The sequence below is a fragment of the Xiphophorus maculatus genome, chromosome 22 (genome assembly GCF_002775205.1).
Source record: "Xiphophorus maculatus strain JP 163 A chromosome 22, X_maculatus-5.0-male, whole genome shotgun sequence".
Taxonomy (NCBI): domain Eukaryota; kingdom Metazoa; phylum Chordata; class Actinopteri; order Cyprinodontiformes; family Poeciliidae; genus Xiphophorus; species Xiphophorus maculatus.
In genome coordinates this window covers 9,538,017-9,561,713 of record NC_036464.1, presented here as the reverse complement: position 1 = coordinate 9,561,713, position 23,697 = coordinate 9,538,017, and the positions used below count along the sequence as shown (strand labels likewise).

Here is a 23,697-nt window from a genome sequence, read left to right as displayed (position 1 = left end):
CACAGATCATTATCGAGTTAACTTTCACCTCCGGATAACTTGCACATATGGTATTGTTTATAACCAGTGCATCATTAGACAAAGTTATTTTATTTTCCAACAATAGAATTTTGGCAATTACTTGACCCAACTTGGCCTCAGTGGTGTAAATATTTTTAATGAAATGCTTCTTTATGAATTGAACGTATTTTATTAGATAAACTTTTCTATAGTAATTAATATAATCACAGGGTTACTTGCAGTATACTTTGTCACCTCAGCAACTGACTGGAGCCTCTTGTGAGGATTGGCTGAAACTTCACCTGGTTGTTAGAAATAATTTTCTCACAAGCAAGAGGAGAAATTTTAATATTTTTAAGAAAAGTAAAATCCAGCCTCTGTTCTGTTTTCATAAATGAAGTAAATGTTTCTAGAAGGTCAAACTAGAATCTGTTCACCTTTGATTAAACCTTATTGTCGTTTGTATGTTTCTCACCTTATGGAGGTCCGAATACCAACAAAAAAAAAATCCTTGATGTCGCTTTTCTAGTCTTTGATGCTCGTTTGAAACCCCAGCTTTCTCACTGTAAGGTTATTACTGTATTCACACAGACAGTTCTGGAGTGGCCTAGTCAAAGTCTAGACTTAGATCTGACTGAAATGCTGTGGCATGACATCCTTCTTGAGAACTTTCCAGTAAGGCTAAATTAAGACATTTGTTCCTGCACAGTGACGTACAAGACTGACTGCTCGTTATCACAAATGTTTAATTGTCAGTTGTACCCAGCAGGGACATTATTACAAGTTATTGTGTTTTATTTAGGAACAGGGTGGCTGGAATAGCTTTTTTCCCTTATAAATATAATATTCATTAAAAAGCTGCACACAATAACTTTTTTAGCTAGAAGCAAAGCTACATGCTTCCACCGCAAAACCAGTCAAAGTGAGAGAGGATGTTTATTTGTTTTTGAACAAAAAGAAAGTTTTTGTATGTAAGTTAAAGTTTCGTGTGATTTATTCATTAGCCTGAGAGATAAAAACATCTGTAATTTCCTCTGAGGTGAAAAAACAGCTGTGGGCAAGGACAAGTTTCTACATACCCCAGTGAAGACTCCCAGATGTTCAACTCGCTGCTGAAATCCAAACTGGGCAGCAGATCATGAGGAAACTCAAGCTCCTCCTGGTCCTCCTGGTCTGCAGATTCACTGCCCTCCTCCACTCCAGTGATGACTGGGACCTCTAGGAGCACTGGTTGGTAGGTGGAGGCTTCGGTCAGCAGAGCATGGTTGTCCCGTCCACTCAGACTCTCTGCTTCAGTCTGTGAGACAGTGGAGACAACATATTGGTGCGCTGCAACCTCCAGCACATGCGCAAAACATACTGCAGCATGTAGTTAAACAAGCCTGAGCATTTTGAAAGCAAACGTAGGGAACACCCAGAGATTAATGTTCAGACACAACATGTGATCAAATAACTCCACCCATGTGTTAAACTATTAACCAAACAGCTGGTACAGCAAAGTCACAGCAGATTATCTGGAGTCTGTCCAATCACTAAACACATATTAGATCTGCTTTTCTTATGTTGATGCAGGTATATACCAGCCTAACATCAGTTACCAACCGATTCTCACCTTGTGTGTTGCTGTCAGCTTGTCTGATAACAAGCTAGCAGAACGATAACTGATCTCAACTGATCTCTTATCTGCTGTGTTCAGTCTGGCTTTGTTATCAAACTGACTATACTTAATTGCATGAAATGCCATTTTGCCTATGCACACAAAAACAACGCAAATAAGATAGATAAGCAACAAATGGATATACAAACTGATGGACAGATGGATGTAGGGCTGTAATGATTAATCAGATGAATCATGATAAATCAGTTACTGAAATAAGCATCACGTAATTTAGTAATCAGTTAATTAATCGTTAACTGGAGTACACAGACTCTGAAAGAACAACACAGTCAGAGCAATAATTAAGCCAAAACAGTCAAAAACATATACATATTTTGCACTTATGATACAAAAAACTTCTTAGTCTCTAAATATGTTCTACCCAGAAATCCATAAGTGGCATAGTTTTAGCTTTACCTGGTCCAAATTCTGTATAAAAAAAAAAAGAAAAAGAACTCTTCTATTAAGTAGATCAGCCTTACACTGATCTACTCAAGGAATGCGGTTGTAGCTTATTAGGCAATAGAAATGTTCGTTTTGTTATTTAAAAAGGAATTGAATTGATTGTTTATTTGCACCCTGTGAAGTATTTCTAATATTGTATAAAAATGATTAAGCGGTTAAATGAAAAATCTACACAATGTGCCAATTTATTTATCCAATTAACGTATTAATTGTCAGAATATTCAATTTAATAATAGATTATTGAAATAATCATTAGCTGCAGCCCAAGATAGATAGATGGATGGTATTCAGATCAATCATGACTTGACAACACTATCTCCAGCTTCAAAGCCAAAACTCCAACCTCACTGTCTAGACTTTACATCTGCAGCTTCCTTCATGCTTTGCTGCTCTTGGGCTTTGAAATTACAACCACTAAATGCATAAAATAAAGTAGGTGATTATTACAGCCTGCAGCTGTCCATCTAAAACACATATCATAAGGGAGTACATTTCTTTTGTAAGGCTTCAAAAATAATTTACCAAGCAGACAAGTCTGTTCAGATGGTGTAAAGCACAACAGACACTGTCTATAACCATTACACAGAAAATAGTTTGTCCTTTTGCTTCAGGAACTTAAAACTCCACCAGTCAAACTTTGAGAAAATCTTGAATTTTGTCAGGATTTCTGTCAGTCTGACTGGGAAACAGTCCAATCACAGACACACATAAACACACACACAACACTTGGCAGTGTCGTCGTGTTGAGGCAATGTCGCCCTCATAGCATCTAAACACTCAACCGTCACAATTCAGTGGAATTTCTCCCTCATGGAGCTGCTCAGTTAATGGAGCCTGGAAAGTTTACTCTCATTTCATGGATCTCGCTTTGTTTTTTGTTTTTTTAAGACTGTGGCATGCAGGTGTAGGAGCATGATAAAGTGTGCTTGTGTAGGCACATACAGAAATGTGCAGAATTGAAAGAACTTCATAACCATGTTTTTACAAAATCAGTGTATGACCTGTTTCTTAAGTTTTAGTGTTATTTCTTTAATCCATGCTGCCTGGCAAAAGCCTGGAACTTTTCCACATTTTGTGATGCTAAAACCTTGAACTTCAATGTGTTTTAGTGGAGTTTCATATAATTAACAAACACAAAGTAGTGCATAACTGTGTAGTGGAAGGAAAAATGCATTTTTTTTAGATTTCTTACATGTTTACCTTCTCATGTTTGAAAAATATTTTAATCTCAGTCAGGTTGGAAGGACAAACATTAACATCCGTGTCTTTGCACACAGATTCTATATAGGATTTAGGTCTTGACTTTGAATAGGCCATACTAACATACAAGTACAGTACATTAATCTAACAATTGTGGCTACATGCATAAAACTAGAAAATACAATATTTCTGTAACCTTTAGCAAGTTTTATTTCCGGAATTAGCATGGATTTAGCTCTATCCATCCTCCATTCAACTTTGACCAGCTTCTCTACTAAAGAAACAAATCCCCACAGCATGATGCAACCTATGCCAAGTTTCAGCATTACAAACAAATTAACTCTGCTATCTTGTGACTTATAAAGGAAATCGGCTGCACTGGATTTCATTTTGAGATGATTTTTAAAAAAGGAAGTGAATATAAATTTAGATTGTAATTCATGTACAATTTCGCTTCCACCTCATAAGTATTTACTAGAAATATAAAGTAATGGGGAAATGTCTGATTGAAATACGTGTTTGTGATTGTAATGAGAAAAAAAAAATTAAAAGTTCAACTGGTATGAACACGTTGGGTATAAACAGCTGTACGTAGAAAGCATGCCTCCATGTGAAACATACAGAAAGGTTTGGCTGCATTACAAACGCTTGTCTGCACAATCGAGTGGTTTACTAACTGAACACAGATGCTGAAATCAGATTAACACTTACAGTTGTGTGAGATTCGGGAGCTCACCTTTGTCAATGCAACAGAGATCTTGCTACGCTCAACACATTCAGAACAAGAACAAATATTCAAGATTTCTCATGCACTCATGGAAATATTTGCAAAAAAACAGTCAAGAAAACTGCCATATAAATCTGTTTTTACATGTTTTAGTTTAGCTGGTCTCTAAAGTGCTTCTTTAAAAAAAAGACAAAAACACAAAAGGGAATAAAAGGAATTGAATGAAAAAGTGAACCGGCAGGAGTGTCACTTTGAATGCCTGTGGAAAATAGAACTGCTGGTTCTATTTTCTGTATTGTTGTTGCATAATCAGATTAATAAAAGACAAGCACCTGCACGTAATGCAATGATAAGCCTGTATGAAAAGAAGCCCCCCCACGCTTAGAAAAGTTTACAGCCAACAATGATTCACCTGCTTACTGGTCCTTTAAAGGTCACCAGAAGGGTCAGTGAGGTGGAAAACCACAGTCCTTATTTCAACACCACACAGGGGGGTTGCTGATACTAATGAACCCACAAGTACAAAACAGAAACCAGGCTGAAGTCGCCTGGAAATCTCCGCCATGCGGTACGTCATGTTAATCCAGCATGTCATGTGCTTAAAAAACTTTAATGGCCCACACATGACTCCTGTTAAGAGAAGAAAAAGAGGAGTTTCCTCCTGTTATGAAAGTGAGTGCTGCACTTACCCAGCAATGCGCCTCGCTGTGCTGAAGGTGACTCTACAGTGCAGCTCCTCTGCTATCCCTGTGTCATGCTCACAGTGTGGGCAGCCTCTGCAGGACTGTGTGTTTTGATGGGAGGTAGACAGTGGCACTGAAACATGCTGCAACACATGCTGCTGACGTCCCCTCTCCTCTCCTGCACTGACTCAGCTAAGTTCCTCCTCCTCCTGCTCAGCTGCTGCCGCTCCCCTGCTAAATTTCCATAAGCCGCCTCTGTTTCTTGCAGAGTGTGTGTGAAGAGTAGAAACACTACACTAGCCCGCACTGACAAACACAGAGCCCCTCGCTGCTGAGACAGTAACTGGCTTGAGTGGGCTGGTCACAGGGAAGTGCTACGTGTTCTCCTCCCCCATCTACTGTAAACTCTTCCCCTCTGCTTTCTCTCTTCTCTTTTTGTTCCCTCCTCCCAACTACAATCCTGCTTCCTTTCTCCCATCTTTCTATAACTAATCCTGCCCCCCGGCTTCCTTCTTTCATTCTCATCATACCGTATCTCCCATGCCTTTGCAGGTGAATGCTAAGAATCAGGCCAAAGGTTGGGCATGCAGTGAAGCCTTTAAAGGGGACCAGAATGTACTCCAGAGTCAAACCGTGGTAGATGTAAACAACCAAAAAGACGAGTCATTCAAGCATGTTGATGTTTGATTTGTAAGAAACTTCTCAAAAGTGAAACAAATAAAAGATAATTGAGAGACTGAACCAGTAACAAGTGGTGATGACTACTTATAGTGAGCTCAGCTCCCGTTTCTAGTTTAGAAGCCAGTGGGATTTCTAATTAATATCCTCAGTAACCAGGCTAGCTACTATTAGCAATGTAAGATAATAACCGGTCAGTTTTCACTATCAAGATATACCTAAGTAATGCCATTAAAAGGGCTAAAATTAGAATAACATAATGCTGACTTCTAAACTTGTTGCTGCGCACTGCCAGTCAACTTCTCGAAGACAGTCATTGAATGTTTTCTACACTTAATTGAAATGCAAATTTAGCTCTTGAAAAATATTTTTGGCTGTAAAAAAAAAAAAAACAAATAAAGAAGAGCTACCTGTTTCATTTATCAAAGTAGCACCATATTAAAATGAGAGTCAACAAGATGGTTAACTACATTTCTTAGATTATAATGCAACTTTGACCTAAAGATTTGTCCTAGGTTCTACCAGAAAACTGTTATCTTTTATTAAAATGATCATACCACGAGTATCTTAAGAAGCAGAAAGAAACAAAGAAACAAAAAAAAAAAGTAACTCAAAACTGTGGCACAAGTACCACTGATGGTACTGGGTTGCTCTTAGTGGTATACAGAAAAGGTTTTGGCTATTATTTAAAGGGTAAATATGACAAAAAACTCTACTGTTAAAACTTGAACATGTGAACAAACATCCAGCCCAACTGGGCTGCTGTTAAAGTTTCAAGTTTTAAAATAACAGGACGTGATATTTTATGAGAGAAAGAGACTTTAAATGTTAAAGCTGCAGCATGTAATTTTTAGAATTTTCTTTTTTTTTTTTTTTTTTTACATGTCTGTTAAAACTAATCCCTTGTGACAGTATGGTATGGGACAGATAATGTGAGGAGCTTCATTTTTACAGACCATTTGTCTCATATTGTATTTGTTACAAGATAGAGAATATGTTTAAAAAATAATTTTTTAAAAAAAAGTTACATACTGCAGTTTTAAGTGAACACAATGATGTGTTTCAATAAAATGTGACTATTTGAATTAGACATCATATACAATAAAAAAAAAACATCTAAGTAATTAACAACAGAACATCTGTTAAGTCAAGCCACCTGCTTCCAAGGATATAGAACAAATGCACAAATTCAGAGCTTACACAACACGGTCAGTTTTCTCTCTGTGGACCAAACCGGCAAAGCACTGTAGCATAATTAGCGGTGTTAACAGCAACAAGCACTCAGAGCATCTTACCTCTATGAACTGATGCTAAATGCTTTCAAAATGACAAGCATTCAAACATATTGTGTACCTGCAGGGTTTCAGTTTGGTTCTCTCTGGGTGGAAACAGAACCACATTTTCTGGAGCGCCCTCTTCTGGCTGTAACGGGGAACAAGACGGTTCACCAAAAAGGGGAAAGCAGCTCAAATGTGCAACCAAGAGAAGCTGGAGTTATGAAGTTTCTTCAATAGTTTAACAACTGTTTTTGTTTTACAGCCATGTTTTTTAAATTGAGTCACGATTAGCATTGGCGGTGCCTGAGCCTCCCTTAGTGGTACAGAAAAACAATGAATTTCTGTATTTTGTGATTTTAAACATAAGCTAAATATTTAGTAAGAATGTTTTATAGTACTATGTGTTCCAATTTTACTACAAAACAAGATCTTTTTACAGCACGTAACACAAGGTTTTATTTCCAAGGCAATTGGTTGTTGTTAGAAAGTTTAGAACGGCTGGTTTACATTTTTCCAGGGTTTCTTCAAGTTTCGGTCAATTAAATTTCAGACTTTTTAAGACCCTTATTTAAGTTTAAGACATAGACGAATTATGAAACAAATGCTATTACTCAATAGTCAATTATCAACTTCACGTCATCAGGAAAACAGGAGTTTAAACCGAATCTTGTCTACTCTGTGTGGACCTTAATTATAAGCTGTTCATTCAACAAATGGTTATTTTAATCCTGTTATATTAATCCAAAATTCTCCACCTAAAGTCTTCCAGTCATGTGCAAATTACTGTTTTGCAGTGGATCTTCTTTCGAAGTACAAAACTGTAACATCAGAATGCAAGTAGACACGTTTAAGTGGCGTAATTAATCAGACTTTAGGCATTTTTTTTCAGCCTGTTCAGAAATAAAGCATGATTTTAATACAAATTTTTATTAGAAAAGCTTCTGTTACAGACATCCAAAAGTTAGAGATCACAGAAATTAAGTTAGCTTTGTTAGTCAGCTGTGCTCGGAATATTTTGAGAAATGTAAAGCAGCACAGCAGGGGAGCAAGTAGCAATCTTGCCCTTACCAATGCCTCAGTAGTGCTGCTCTCGTTCCCCATGGCTCAGCTAGGTGCAGGGCCACAACTGCCCAGACCAACGGCCTCTCACATCAGCTGGCTGAAAGACACTATGAACAAAGAGACCATCAGCGTGCGACCGTTCAGGTGCTCAGTACAGAGACAGAATAAAACTGGGGATCTGTGGGCCACTCAACACTTAGAGATTTATGTTCTTGCAGGATTAGGGACCCTTTGGTATGAGCTTGAATGGGCACAAGGTGAGAAGGAATGGAGAATTTGAGTGCAGACTGATGCCAAGACTGCCTGCAGGGCCAAAGTGCAAGTGGTGGAATTTAAAAAAAAGTAGGAAAGTAGAATCATAATCGATAGATGAGATTTTTACTCTTTCTTTTGGTTTGTTATTTTGTTTGTATTTCCTTTTAATTCCTGTAAAGCACTTTGTATTGCCTTGTTGCTGAAAATGTGCTATATAAATAAAATTACCTTTGCCTTTAGAAATATTGTTTCTGGTGTTGTAAAAATAAAAAAACATTCCTAAAATCAGAGCATCTGCAGCAAAAATCAGAACTTAAAGATTTTAACAAAGTCCTGGCATAAATCTAGATGGATATACCGCAGCTAATCATAAGCTGGAAGACGTTAGATTACCAGATCTTCTGTCCACAGTGAAGCCAGTTTCACATCACCATGGGCTGAGAAATTACCAACGAGGAAAGAATTACCTACTCTACAATCTACACCTTCAAACTTGACAGAAATTAGCAGTTTCCCTCATTTACCAGCCAAATATCTTCTGGAGTTTTATAGTTAAAAAAAGGAAAAGATTTAACTATTTCACCACAATGACAAAAAAAAAACATTTTTGGAGGAGTCAAGGTTAGGACTTTGAAACTTAAGAACTCTGTACCAACCTGTTCCTGCCGAGAGCCTGTTTTGCTGACAGTGGTTGTGAAGTGTTACACAAAGTGGATGGGATAATCAGGAGGGAGAACTATCTTTAAGTTGAAATCAACAAAGTGGTTGAAACAGGATAAAGATCCCAGAAGCATCAAAACTGGTTTTGTAAAGAATCAATCAGACTAACGTTAAGCTTCTTAAGCGGCTCCCAGATCAACGTTACTGAAAATTTGTGAACAATGCCTAAAACCTGATCGTACGCCAAAATATTGAGAATTAATTTTTTCATTTAGATAAAGTTAGATTAGTGTCTTCCAAAGATAGTTGATGTCTACAAATTATTTGCAAAGCATGTGGCTTTTCATGTTGCTATTTAAGCAACTTTCAACCAAACTATATCCATAGCTCCATGCTTCTATTGTGGATGCCTGCAGCACACTGACACAGTGACTGCTGGATAAGGTAATCCATACAGGGTAAATAACAGATTGACTCTCAGCAGTGTTGCTGGAGTTGTCTGGGTGGGGAGGCAACTCTAATCCAAGATGGGCAGTATAATGCACAATTTAGATCCTTGTAAGTCAGACTTTGTCACCAGACACCGACTGATATTACATAGCAGCATTTTTAGCTGTGGTAAATTTACTCTCTGACATTTCCTTTTTAATTGCATTTCTTGTATGGCTGCAGGGACCGAATGCCAGCTCAGTGTTCAGTCAGAATGCACTGACCTGAATGTGCAAGACTTTATAAATAGAGTTGTCTCATATTTACTGCTTTATTCCAGCCTAATGCACGGGTTGTCATGCATGCTCTCCAGCTGAGTCAGTGACCTCTCTCCACAATCGTTTTTCTACAACAATTATTCTTTACTCTGCATCCTCACATCCCAATTCTCACCTGTTCAGTGGTGTGGCAGCTCATCTGCTCTGCCTGCTATTTGTGTGAATGGGGTGTAATTTCAGCCCCCTCTTTACACCAACGTGCGTGCACTTTAGCTGGCGGCGGCATTTCAAGGCATTTTGGCAGCACACAGGGGAAATCATATGATTCAACCGCTGCCAGGTCACTTCTCACCTCATCACTGTCATATAACATGAGTCCTGAAAGGTTTGGATGGAGGAGCATGTGTGTGAGTTTGAGATTTCCTGCCCTGTTTCTGACCTCCTCTCACAATAACAGAGTGCGATTTCTATTTATTTTTCTACAAAAACATAATTTTATGCTGTAATATTTCTAAAGGTATATTTTAGTCAGTTGTGTAAACAAGTAGATTAAATTAATGCTTCGTCTTTCATAAATAGCTGTAGGAAAAGCAATAAAATCCATGCATATAATAAAAGTGAAGTAGCAACAAAAGTTTGCACCATTTATCACCTTTTCGTTCCATTTTCCTTTAAAAAACGCTATAACAAAATAAGAAGCTTACAAACTACTCACCATTGCAAACAATAGGACAGTTTCCAAACCTCAGGTTTGACCCTCCGGTGTGTGTTTACTGTCAAACTAATGTTTCTGTCCTGCCTCCTGAGGAACCCCGGTTTCTCTGCTGCTATTTTAGCCCTGGACGCAGGGCAGGAGCAGACGAGGGGAGAAAGCGTGTGGGGAGGGGAGGGAGCGGTGGGAGGAGACCAAACTGGAGCTGGAGTAGCCATGTCTGCTGAGGGAGGTTGTAGGTGGATGGATTGCAAATAAACAGGAACATTAACAGCAGGATATAGGTATAAGGCCTCTTCACTCTCATTCATACCCCTTCAACTTTTCAATAATACAACCGCTGTGAAGTGAAAGAAAAATCATCCAAACTTCTCCTTTTTTTGTTCAAGTGATTTGTTTTGCTTTCTTCCACACTCCAAAAATATGCATGTTGGGTTAATTAGTCTCTCTTAAGCCTCTTATAGGTATGAGTGCATGATTGTTTTCGCCTGTAATAAGATGCCAACCTATCCTGCCTCTTGCCCAGTGACAGCTGGAGACAAATAGTAAAAATGGATTTTTTTATTTGACCTTTTATTTCACAATTATCCACAACTTTATCTTTTGGTCTGCAACATAAACTCCCAAATAAAACACACTGACGTTTACGTAAAGATTCAAGAGTTGAGAACATGACCGGAAGGCAGAAAACAAGCTGCAGGGGTTTCAGTGTTCATGCCACCTGTAGCCACGCTTCACATTTACACTGAGTTGTAAGGACACACGTGCACAAGTACAAACCATCTGAGATAAACTCGGAGAGCAGCGCCATCAGACAAAAACCTCATCTCCACTCTGAGACAGCAGAGGGTTGGAAGCAGATCTGCTTCCTCTATTATCTGCCATCTTTAAAGGCCACTTTGAGCAGACTACACATCATCGCTATAAATAACATGAATCTGACCAGCTGTTTCCCACAAACAGCCTCCATACTTGTCATTTGTTTGTCTTCTAGGTGCTTTCTGCTACTGGGGGTTAGATGCTCAACTGAGCTGACAAATAGTGTCACACTCCCTCCAATTTTCCTCTGCAACTCACATCATCCTTTCACTTTTATCCACTGCAGCTCATTTTTCCTGCTGCTTTCATCTGTTCTCAAGCACAAGAACACACTTTGCCTCTCCCTGAATGAAACGCCTTCATTCAACACGGTGCCTCCCCCCTCCGTTTACCTGCTTGTGTGAGATTCCAATGCAGCTCCCCATCCTGTATTCCATGTCCTCCTCTGGTGAAGTGACCCTGGCGCTACACGGCTGGCAGAGCACCTTCCTGCAGAACTGCATCGTTATCAGTCAGCCTCAGCATCACCAGAGCATCACTGCAGAAGCTTGCTCGTACACTCCTCCATGTCGGTCTGTATGAGAGTGTGCATCACTGCCTGTGGTCTTCCCGTGACATATATTCTCCAGTCACTGTTACATAACGCTCCCTCCAATCAACTGAACGTGCCAGAAGCAGGGATAAAAAAAAAACAAAAAAAAACAGAAGATGCTCTCTGCAGTCTGAGATCCAGCTGAGCTTTAAATCACAGCACAGGAGAGCGGACGAAGGCTCTGCTTCAGAGGGAAAAAAAATCTCAGTGAGGGGAGAGGAAGGGATGGGAGGGAGCATGAAACGTGCCTGTCTCTTTAAAAGATCGAAGACAATGAAAGGCTGCTTCTGCTGCTGGAGCCAGAATGCATCCACTGTTCAAAACGGAATAAAATCTGACGGCTCAAGACGAGGGCTTTGGCAAATAATGACTTTTTGTTTGACAAAAACAATTTTTAATTACCAAAAACGTGGAACAGGGACACAGCAAACATATTTTCTCAATGAAGTACAACAATGTAAACAAAGTGCGAGTACTGCATAGAGGCTTAAGATGGTTAGGATAATGTGGATAAGATGAAAATACAAGAAAAAAGCTTTAAAAAAATGAAGCAGAGTCAGAGTCTGTCAGATATATTCAAAACTTATGTCACACTGAATCTTTCATATCATTAAAGATTAAACTAATCTGTTACTTTCTTTTCAATTAAATGACTTAAGTTACAAGAAGAACTGTTTCAGACTGTCTCATTATATTATCAAAGCAATTAAATACAATGTGAATCATGTTTAATTTCTGATGTGGTACAAAAAACATCTGTGAAATCCTAAAGAGATTTATTTTTCTACATGAATAAAAAAACTATGTACACAAAATCTTACTGACAAAAAACAGTAAAAAGATTATCTGGTCCCATGAAACTCAAACAAAGGTGTTTGGAATCAAACGGACGTAAAAAAAAAAAGCTGTTATTTAAAACTAGTGAGACAGGAGGAAGCGCCGTCGTCACTCGCTCTGCGTCTCCGGAGGCTGAATTATTGTCTCTTTGATTTCAAAAACATCTATTAGCTCCTGAAACAAGAACAAAACAACAAAAGATGCATTAGGAATAATTAAACTACCATACAAAAGTATCCACACCCATAAACTATTTCAACATTATATCACAGCGCATAAAAAAATCTATAAGAGTGGCACGCATTAGTATTCAGTCATCCAGAGTTATACCAGTCAAAACTTGCAGCAATAATTTTTTGTGTCTAAAATGTCACTGTGAGGATGGTGTGTTCAGGGTGATATGTAGTGTTAGTTTTATGTAGGCTGCCAAATGTCACTTTCTCCTCATCTGACCAAAGCACCTTCTTCCACATGTTTGCCATTTCCCCTACAGGCACCATCACAGACTGACATCAGGACTTTCTAACAGCTTTATATCAATAATGGCTTTGCTATCCCTTCCAAAAACAGCGGATTTATTGGGATGAAGAACTGATAGATTCTTCCACCTGAGCTGTGGATACCGGCAGCTCCTCCAGATTAAGAGCTGGAGTCTTGGCTGCCATCCTGCTTAATATTCTCTTGATCGGCCACATCTAGGTAGATCTGCAGTTGCAACTTTCTTTCTGATCTGCCTGCTGTGTTTCTTGGTCTTCATGATGCTGTTTGCTCATCTATCTTCATATTCACAGAACAGCTGGATTTAAACTGAATTTTATTTGTTGATAATATACCTTCTAAAGGCAATTGGTGGCACTGGAATTTATTTTCTGGGTCTGAAAGTAAATAGGGCTCAATATTATCTGTGAATTTTTTTTTTAATGATTCTTTCCCCTTCATAATTATTAGTACTTGGTGTTGATCTGTCACAACGTAATAAAATACATTACATCTCATGGCTATGACGAAACTAAATTAGTTTTTCCAGAAACTGTAGATGAACATTTTATAGTATAGAGAAGCTAAAAGCTGCGCACCCTCCATATTTTTGGGCTGATAGAAACAATGCACTGTTTGCGGCTGAATGAACCTGCAGCCTCCACCTCTTCTTCCTCTACTGGTTCTGAAAGATTAAAAACATAAAAGGGTAAAAAATTATGTGATGCCGTGAGATTTTCCTTGTTAGTCGACAATCAGACTGTTGAAAAGACGTCCTTCATGCACTCACCTATACAAGGCAACTTGTCACTATCCAACTTGAGACGTGCCAAACCATCCTGAAAAAAACAGAAGCAACAATGTTATACCTACTCAGAGTCACTAGAGGGCGACAAAGTTCAGTTAAAAGAAACTGTACATTTCTCACCCTTATGAGAAAAGAAGTGTGGAAAATGTTCTCCACTGTCCGTGAAAACGAGTTGGGGTCGATGACAAATTCATAATATGATATTGGTGATGCTGCATTGAAGCAAACACACAGTAATTATGAAAATAATTCAAGACACTGAAGTGTTTCAGACAGGGTACAAAGATGAGGTATTAAATTACAGAACAGCTCTGAATAAAAGTGTGAACAGACTCGGGATCAACAGAAATCTGATTGATCAGACCACAGTCAGAGGTGATCCGATACCCAGAGATCCAACACCGAGATGTCACATAGGTTGATGAAAAGATGTCACAACCTGTCACACACTGAAGGTATTATTGTTGGGTGTTTTTGTTTAATTCTTCAATGACTGGTCAAACATAACCCAGAGATCAAAAAAGTGGCAGCTGAAAACAATCATTATTTACATCCCAATCTCTTATTTATTAGATGTTGTTTTTTATTATTACGTTCTATGTTTTCTATAACAAAAAAAACATAGAAAGTTACAGCAGAGGTTGACGACACATTTAAAGACCTGAAACTTGTCATGTAAATAAAGTTTGCAAATGTTGCTGTCACATGTCAAGATGAACTCACTACTTTAGGTTTGTACAACAGATCTGGTCTCCATGGCAGAGCTATCTACTATTCATAGTAGATAGCTCTATGAATAGAGCTATTCATAGAGCTGCTATGCTCAACTGCAACTCATGTTTGAAGACAACAGCCGCAATTTACTAATGGTCATGGAAATCCCCTGCTCAATATTTTGCTCCTTAAATTTGGTTTTAAATTGTGTCAAAAAAAGAAAAGGAAAAGAAATGCTTTGGAAGATATTAGTTTGACAACTTATCACTCCTCCCCCCCAAAAAAAATATGTTTCTTCATAGAAAAAAAAAGAAAACTTGGAGCTGGGAATTAGCGATGCGCCTGCAGAGGGTTTCTTCATCTCTGTACCCTAATATTTGTACATTCTCATAGGAAATATGAGTAAAGATGATTTCCAACTTACGGTCATCTTGATAATAACTCTTCAGATATCCCAGGATTCTTTCAACCTCTTTCTCTGTAGCTTCTTGATGAGATTCTTCCATTTTCTTTAGCTAAAATGCAACATGATTTTGTTATTAGCCGAGACTCAACGTCAATCATTTTGTAATTTACGAGTACGCTCTAAATGATAAAATAAAAGTAAATATTTGAAGAAAATTTGCCCCTTTGAAAATTCAGCTACGTTGGCTGGGTTTAAATTTGTAAAAGATGTAAGAATAACTCTCGGCCTTCTGAAGCTGCTACCCCGCATAAAAGAAAATGGATGGATGGATGGATGCAAGAATAAAGTAGTCAGAGTAAAACATAAGATATTCTGAAATAGAAAAATCTGATTAAATTACTTTTAAAGCCCATTAGCAGGCTGGTAAATGAATATACAATAGGAAATTTTATTGCGGAGAAACAATCCTCATAATTCAAAGTGTTTGCCAATATCAGCTCAGATGTTTGCATCAAACTGCAGCCATGATGGTGCAGCTTGGAGCTACCTGAGTGGGCATTATCCTCTTGGCTTCTTTGCTTGGTGCTTTCCTTTGCCGCTCTATTCTCTGCTTCGGAGGCGGTGGCTCCGTATAGAAAGATCCCATCCTGTTGAGAAAATTCATATAAAGTCAGTGTTTTGAGATTCTATTCTAAGTAATAACGTTTACAAATTAAAGAGAAAAATTGCAAATAAAAAAAACTATTCAGATCAGATATTTCAAGAACTCAAGTGTTTGATCCTTTTTTAAACCCCTAACTCTCATTCTCATGTTAGTAGATGTGACTGAAGACAGTCATGAAATATTTTCCTGAAAGAAAAAAAAAAAGATTTTTCTGTTTTAATAAATTCATGCAGAAACATGTGAATGTATTTAACCCAGGTTTGTGGCACCTTTGGTCAAAATGTAGCTTTTTAATAAAGTTGGAAATTGGTAATCATTAACGAGAATGAACTAAATATTTCATTTTCTGGCTCTATTTTGCAGAAGTGATCACTTGAAGCTGAGTTTTTTTGCCAGTCATTTGCTTCGTATTTTTAAAAATCATTTGCCCATTTTTTCTATTCATTCTGGGACTCAAATCATTTGACATGTGAAGCTGAAATCACTTCACATGTGCACAATTCTTCCAGTTTGTTCAGATCTATTTAGTACGATCACTGAGAATCATTTATAGCTAAACTTTGTTGTCTTGCAGGAAGATTCACACATGTATAGTAAAGTAAACGTCTGATACAATCTGACTTTGACTTAAACTTTAATTTACAGGTTACTAGAATGCAACATTAATTCAAGACATTTTTATTGTCATCCTTAAAGACAAAGAAAATAGCGAATGAACCATTGAAAAACACACTAATGTTCTTTCAAACTTGATTTTCTGCTCTTCTAACCTATCTAGAAAATGAAAATATTAGGAGTACTATTACCTCTTCAAGCATTACCTTCAGGAAATTGCTCCTATCTAACGGAATCATCCCAAATACCAGATATGGAAATTAATACATTTTAGTGGAAGCTCTGATCTACAATGACTAACATGAGTATTATTAAAATCAGAGGTAAATTCAGGAGTTTGGTGACTTACTTCATGTTCACAGATTTTATGGAGTTTTTGTACTCACTCCTGATTTCCTAAGGTGAGAACTGTAAGAAAAACCCGAGGGTTTTTAAATCTGTGTGGGTGAGTCACGCTCTCTGGGACTCACATGTAGTGGAAAGAAGGCGCCGTCCTGAAACAGCACTCGGCTCTCCTGGCCAGCCGGTGCCAGGCGTCTTTGGGGAGGTAGCCATCGCTGGCACAGCCATTCGGCGGCTCATCGTCCTCGTCCTCCAGACGGTTAAGACCCATGAAGGACAACTGTTGGAGTTGTGTGACATCAGTTCAATTCAATGAACAATAAAAAAATTTACTCCAAACACAAAACACTGAGATGATTTCAGAAGCTGTTATTTCATATGTTCCTCACTCTTATTTCATTTGTCTTCCATGGTTACGTTGTGGTCCTACTTTCTGTCATCGTTAGCATCTTGGTCACCAAAGTTTTCAGTTCGTTCAGAAAGTGTGCATTGCTTCAATTTTTCCACATTTTGTTTTATTACAGTCTTATTCTATATTGTATTAAATTAACATTTTTCCTCAGCATTCTATAAACACATACCTTAAAATGACAATGTGGAAAAAAGTTTTTAAATTTTTGCAAATTTATTAAAAGTAGAAAAGCAAGATGTCACATTTAAGTAAGTATTCACAGTCTCTGCCAAGAAGCTCAAAGTTGATCTGTTTCCACTGATCGTCCTTGACATGTTTCTGTAGCTTAAAATGAGTTCTGGAGAAACATGTCAAGGATGATCAGTGGAAACAACTCGAGTTTGAACTCCATAGCAAAAGGTTGTGAATACTTAAGTAAATATGATTTATTGGCATCAGGACAGTGAGAACTCAATCAAATGGCAAAAAATAAATATTGCATTAAAGCAGCCCTTTGCACTTGATATTGATAGCTATTCAGTTTATTCTGCAGCTCTCCCAGATCCCAGTACACTGTTTATATAAATACACTCACCAGATGTTCAGCAAAAGCAGAGGGATCAAAAGCACTCCCCTCGGAAAACAGTTGACTGGCTTTCTCTTTTCCCAAGTCTGTGGCCACAACGAGAAGCTGAGCATCGAGTGCCGCCTCTCTTGCCTGTCGAACTGTCAGAGAGCAAAGTCACATCAGAGCAATTAATCCAAAAGGATAGACGTATGCTGGACAAAAAAAAACAAAAAACATCTGGTATAAATCTATACATTGAATATTAAAATCAAACTATCAAAGCATCCATTGGGTATGGGGAATACACATAAATGTTTAATTTCTGATGCTGGTAATGTTAGTTTCCCAGACTGATTAGACAACTAACATGGTTACAGCTGTTCCAGGTTGTAGCTGAAAAATTTCTAATAATATTCAAAATGCCTTATGTTTTCTTTTCCCGTTTCTGCTCATAATGAAGCTAGAGTTTGTTGGAGAAGCTTTGGGGAAACAAAGCCATGCTTATGTGAAGATGAGTGGAATTTTTTTTAAATTAACTAAATAGTCTCTCAGATAACAATTTCAAACATCAAAATACCAAAGAAACATACTTGTAATCCTCACAATTTAACAATATTTTTAATCACAGCATTTACAGTAACTTTTCTAAGAAAAAAAAGAAAAGAAAAAAAAAGCCAAAGATCTTTTTATGCCAAGCCTCTATTGTGAAAATATGATTTTACAGTAATGAACTTAACCTCTGTGACAAATACAGAATCATTACAAGTCAATTACATTATACTTACTCTAATCTCTAGAGAAAGCAGAGAAACTTTTAATTTGAGCGACCAGTTTCATGGTAATATATAATACATAAAATACTTAAAATATTGCAAAAACATTTATGTTTTTGTTATTTTAAAGAGACACTTTTTACATATTTATATTTAAACTGATGTGCATAAATTACCCCATAATTTCAGCCTTTGAAAACATTTTCAATCTTCACATTATGCTGGTTACACAAAAAAAAATACTTTAAGTACTTTTGCCTTTTGACATTCAACTCTTTGGTGCAGAAATTACATTGCCACTAAGTTGCAGCTCCTAATCAGAAATACCTCGCTATTTCTCACATACCATCTTTGAAAAGTTTATTTGCCTCTTCTAAGACTTCTGTGAGCTTGTTGTTGGAAGGACTCAGCATGTCTTCTCTGTTTTCTGTAACAGAAAGAAAAGTCTATGAACTCATTCAAGCTTTGTTAAATAGTTACGGCTGCCTCTCAGTAACAACTGACGTTGAACTGAGTTGATGAGGTCCCTGTATTTGCTTCGGATTTCTCTCCTGAGGCCCAGATCGTTGTCATCATCGTCGTCTTGCACACCACCGGAGCTCGAGTCATGGTCCTCTCCATCACCCGGGTGTTGATCGGTTCTCCTCCGGCTGGACGACCCGTTCTGCCGGACAGCTTCATCGTCACCGCCCGCTCTGGCCTTCCTCATCTCTAGTCTGCTTCAGAACGGGCTCTACGAAAGGGCAACCACATGAAGGAGAAAGCAAAATGAGAACGTTTGGAAAAAACTTATCAAAAGTTACCTTCAGCAAGTTTGGAGACAGGCTATGATTATAGTAACGATAGGGTCGTAGATGTTCAGAGTTTAACTATAAACATGGCATAGCAAAAAAATATTTAAGAAAGAAGTTAAGACAAAGTTATTTACCTTACAGAATTAATAAACCCACAAGACCAGCTTCAAATAAAAAGCTCTCGATTGGTGCTAAATGAAAGCTAACGCTAGCTATCGGTTAACTGCTGATGCTTTCGGCTAACGTTAGCCGTTAACCTGATTTTAGCGGTTTTGTTTAACTGTGGTAATGCGAACAGAATGAACTACAAAAAACACAAACACGAGCAAAAAGTCTAAAAATCTGTTAAAAGAATACCTTCAAACCTATTTTAAAAACAGACAAAAACTATTCAAACGATAGACAGAGCTCTGGCGTGCAAACGCAGGAAGTTGACGTGACGCGTCATGCACAACTTTTCAGAATAAAAGAAAAGGAAAACCCCGATTTTGTTGGACTAAAAAGATACACTAGTGCAGTGCAAGGGCACCCAAACTTTGTGAGACCAAGATCTACTTTTTCTCTTATCAGCTGGCTGAGATCTACCACATGTCACGAATATATAAAAATTGTAAATTAAACTCTATTGATTTATTTTATATGCAAACATCAACTATAGCAGTGGTCCCCAACCACCGGTCCGCGGACCAATTGGTACCGGGCCGCGCTAGAAATAATGAACTACTTCCGGATCTTTTATTTTGAAAATCCTAAACCGGACTTTACCGGTTACGTCTTGCGCGTCAAAATTGAGCCAACTTGCAGCAGAATGAGTAACAAAACAAGTACTGCCATCAACTTATTAGTAAGTTGATGCTTGCAGCACAAAGATAAATATTCAAAGTCAATTTCAGCTGAAATATAATATGGAGCAGTGTGGCTCATGGGGCCATTTCTGGCTCTTGAAATTATTTTTGTTTGGCCCTTGACCACAAGTAAAAGTTGTAAAAAAAAATACAAATTTGGTCAACAAAATAGAAAGCAATAAATTAACCAAACAATTGTGGTGTGTTTACTAAGTAGGTGACTTCTCCCCACAGCAAAATTGCGAAGGGCTGACCGGTCCGCGCGACTAAAAAGGTTGGGGACCGCTGAACTATAGGACGCATATTAGAAAACCTAATGCAGTTTCTTCCACGGTGAGATTCTGACACTGGGAAGAGGTCGCTGGTTTCTCATAGTCAGAATCTGGTTGCAAACCTCCTATACTCTCACGCCAACCAACTTCAGGTCCTCTTTCACCAGATCTATATCCTTTTTGGTCTTCCTCTAGGCCTCCTGCCCAGGCGTTCTACACTAAAATGGACTGAAAGGCCACTCAGCAAGTAAGAAGTCATTAGTCCATACAAAGGAACAAGGACCTTTATTTTTTATAGCCATATCCTGTGGTCCAGTATTACTAAAGCTAGCTAGACAAAAAGGGGGAAACCAGCCAGTTTTCGAGCACCATTGTAAAAGTTATGTATTGCAGGCAGCAGAAACATGTTATGTGGGTGTTTTGTTGCAGGAGGGACTGGTGTACTTAAAATTTCTCTAGTATTTGGCAGGATTGCCATTTAAGTTTGATGACTTAGGTAAAATGTTTTGAGAATTCTTCGGTAATGTTCTCCATATAGCTAAAATATTAACCCATTCATCATGGGCTACCTGTTTAAAGGCCACACTCACTTTTTCAAGCGGTTTCTATGTCCATCCTGCCACTCTAGGGCAAAGGTCTGATTGTTCGCATTGTTTTTCTGTTTTTGATGTTTTTGTTTTGTGTTTTTATTGAAACCATTGTTGCCTATCCAGCTCAATTGCTGTGATTACAGTCACTAGATGGTGCTAAAGGAGAACCCGATGCGACAGACAGCTGGTGTTTATTTAGATTTTGCTGATCCGTTGTCATGGTAACCAAACATTTCCCTTACCAGATTGCAATCAGTTTTTCTTCTGAGTTTCTTTGTCAGATCATGGAAACTAAAGTAACCGGTAAAGTGTTTATATGCAGATTTGTCAAGTTACATAATTTAAAAACACATTTCCTGGGATATTGACTGAGATTAATTCCCACTTTGTTGTACCAAAAAGTTGGTAACCTATGTTAGAATTATAAATGTCCTTGGCTATTTAATCAACATTGTAGCTCCTCCTGGGTGTTATCAAAATAATAAATCCATCCCACACAGTGAGAGGTCAGGTGATCAGCTAATCCCCTGATCACCTGGGGATCACCAGCTCCATATGCTGGACAGACGCTCAGCTCAGCAGCCTTCCTGAGCAGAAGAGACTTTCAACCAGTGGAGGAACTGAGGTCTAGTTCCTTTTACAATGGAGGAATTGAGGTCTAGTTCACCTGCTCTCTGTCTGGATGTGAACCTCTCTGAACCGCCTGGACCTGGTAAGAGCAGCGGCGTCATAACAAGTCCCCACTCGCTGGAGTCCAGGACTCAGCCAGGTATTAAACCGGTTCAGCTGCTAATTAGATCTCTGAACGAGCTGATTGCAGGGCAGCAGGCTGCTCCTTATGAGGCCATGAAGACTCTGCATGAATCATACGAGAAGGAACGATCAAAGCTTTTCCCTATGCCTGTGTCCAGCAAGGAGCAGGAGAGGATTATTCAAGCTGAAAGGAGCAAATGCCTAAGAAGTAATGCAGCCTCAAGCTCTGAAGTTGTACCAAAGGTGAAGAATCACTCAGCAGAGCCAGTTGTCTATGCAGACCTTTGCTTCAAAGCAAAATCCGGTTCCTCTGTTTCTGCAAAGAGAGACCCAGAGAGGAGCACAATCAGCAGCTTCAGTCTGGGAGATCTGAGATACTCCCCGTCTGCTGAGAGGAAACTGCAGAAGATCACCTCAGAAATAAAGAGGAAGACATGCATCACCGTGTCAGAGAGGGATCGCAAGATAGCAGCTCTGATGCTGGTCAAGCATCGGGAGGAGCAGGAGCGCCTGAAGCTCTGTCAGCAGGAGGAACAGGAACGGCAGGAGGCCCGCAGGAGGGAGGAGGCCAGGCAGGCCCACGCAGAAAAAGAACGAAGGAGGAGGCTTAAGCAGAGGATGAAACATTGGCACAAGGAGCTGGAGGCCCGCAGGAGGCTGAGGCTGCGGCTGGAGCAGGAGAAAGCAGCACAGCTCCAGCAGGAGATGCTGCTCCAGGAGAACCAATGGAGAAAGCTGAAGGAAGTGGTTGAGGTACAACGCAGAGAAAAGCTGGAGGCTGCTCTGAAGGAGGCAAAGGAGCGTAAAAAATACCAGGAGAGATTGCTTAGGGAGAAGATGGAGCTGGAGAAAAGGGAGCTTGAGAAGGAGAAGCAGGCGGCAGAAGAGAAGGAGGAGAAGGCCTGGAGGACCAGAGAGCTGCAGGAGAAGAGGGAGCGGAAAAAGCTGCAGGAGGAGAATCACAGAGAGATGCTGTGTCACATCCTGCTGAAGAGGCAAGCAGAGCAGAAGATGGAGGAAGATGAAACGCAGAAGAGGAATTTGCTGGAGAAGAAGCTGCAGCGTTCCTCCGAGAAACGAGCCCGAGCTGCAGAGGCACAGCACAGGCGGCTGCGGGAGCGAGCTGCCGTGCAGGACGTCCAGATCCAAAGAGCACAGATGAGGGCCAAGCTGCAGAGTGTCCAGGAGCTCACACACAAGCAGATCCTGGTCCAGCAGAGTCAGCGTCGCATGGAGAGAGCCGCCCAGAACGCCTCGGCGCTGCGCAGGAGCCGCACTCAGCAGAGACGAGAACAGAGCAGACACAGACAGCTCTGTCACCAGCAGCTGAGTGAGAAGATCCAGAGAGAGGAGGAGGCCAGCAGGAGGTGCAGAGAGAGCTACGTCTGCATGAAGGAGGGGAAGAGGGAGAGGCTGCAAAAGCTGAGGGAGCAGATGCAGGAGGAGGCGCAGAGGCTGGTGCAGGCCTCCTTTCACTTGAGGGACAGGGTCAGGCAGCAGACACACAGCCGGACCTTCCACCAGATGGCCCTAGAGGCTAAGCTGACTGCCTCCATGAGCAGAATCAAACTCTAAAACAACTCAGGATGTTTTTTTAGATATTAAATTATTTCCTTACAGCACATTTAAGTTTGTATGTAGATTTACTGTAGCAGGGCAATTTGTAAGTGCTGCATCATTGTAAAGTGGAAGGAATTGTTTCCAAAACAATTTTTAAAGATAAACATCCAAATTGTGGGATGTACATGTTGCCAACCCCTTTACTCTGCTACACCTGAATAAAATTCACTCTAAGTGCCTTAAAAATAAAAACACTTCATCTTTACTGAATTTATTCACAGTATGGAACACTATGTTTGAACTACAAACACGGCAGAACATCAAAGCTGAGATCAGGCAATGAGGGCATTTCTTCAGGTTTTTACAAATCACAACTTTTTCCATGAAGGGTTTTAGGCTCTTATCCCTAGATAAGGTGAGATGGTTTCTGAAAATATACTGGCTTTTTAACCCAGTGAAAAAGCAAAAATTTCAAATTCTTCTGGATTTAAAATCCTTCGTCTTGGGAATAAAAAAGAAAAATATCCTTTTGTATCAGACTAGGGGTCTGCAACCCTTACGATTCGAAGAGTAATTTCTGCCCTAAGTGTAGATAAATAAAACTTGCCTCACTGAAGCTTTATCCTTCTGTAGAAATCACATAAACTTCCTTACTGTAACAGCTAGATAAGAGAAAGGATTTCTATGCAGTGTAGGCAGTTGCAATGGACATTTTATAACCTCGGTTTCTACGTGGAATACGGTAAACACTTACTGAGTCACAGAAATAACAACATTTACGATTTCAGTCTGCT

General features: G+C 39.2%; 3 protein-coding genes across 7 annotated transcripts in view; 1 reads left to right on the top strand and 2 right to left on the bottom strand.

The window, feature by feature from the left end:
• Positions 1 to 11,682, bottom strand: part of tacc2 (transforming acidic coiled-coil containing protein 2) — a 62,767-nt gene extending 51,085 nt beyond the window's left edge. For 2 of the 4 annotated variants that reach the window (XM_023327401.1, XM_023327404.1), the window contains exons 1-2: positions 11,295 to 11,682; positions 1,080 to 1,297 (exon numbers count right to left, since the gene is read on the bottom strand). In XM_023327401.1, the coding sequence (XP_023183169.1) occupies positions 1,080 to 1,297; positions 11,295 to 11,405 (329 nt within the window). In that variant the 5' untranslated portion in view covers positions 11,406 to 11,682. Of the gene's footprint in view, positions 1 to 1,079; positions 1,298 to 6,763; positions 6,833 to 7,755; positions 7,857 to 11,294 lie in introns of all 4 variants that reach the window. The other 2 variants (XM_023327402.1, XM_023327403.1) reach the window with 2 other exon arrangements.
• Positions 11,683 to 11,885: 203 nt separating this feature from the next.
• On the bottom strand, positions 11,886 to 19,551 carry LOC102224601 (non-structural maintenance of chromosomes element 4 homolog A-like). 2 transcript variants are annotated; one of them, XM_023327432.1, is made up of 11 exons: positions 19,241 to 19,551; positions 18,594 to 18,822; positions 18,436 to 18,516; positions 17,344 to 17,474; positions 16,486 to 16,637; positions 15,284 to 15,383; positions 14,755 to 14,845; positions 13,737 to 13,828; positions 13,599 to 13,647; positions 13,408 to 13,493; positions 11,886 to 12,505 (listed from the first exon to the last, which is right to left on the bottom strand). In XM_023327432.1, the coding sequence occupies exons 2-11, from the start codon at positions 18,796 to 18,798 to the stop codon at positions 12,440 to 12,442; spliced, it is 1,053 nt and encodes a 350-aa protein (XP_023183200.1). In that variant the 5' UTR covers positions 18,799 to 18,822; positions 19,241 to 19,551; the 3' UTR covers positions 11,886 to 12,439. The 2 variants fall into 2 exon arrangements, with proteins under 2 accessions (XP_023183200.1, XP_005811060.1); XM_005811003.3 differs by having other exon boundaries at positions 19,018 to 19,550.
• A 1,574-nt stretch (positions 19,552 to 21,125) lies between these two features.
• On the top strand, positions 21,126 to 22,918 carry LOC102224866 (coiled-coil domain-containing protein 177-like). The gene has a single exon (XM_005811004.2). The coding sequence runs from the start codon at positions 21,233 to 21,235 to the stop codon at positions 22,916 to 22,918; it is 1,686 nt and encodes a 561-aa protein (XP_005811061.1). The 5' UTR covers positions 21,126 to 21,232.
• The last annotated feature ends 779 nt before the right edge of the window (positions 22,919 to 23,697 follow it).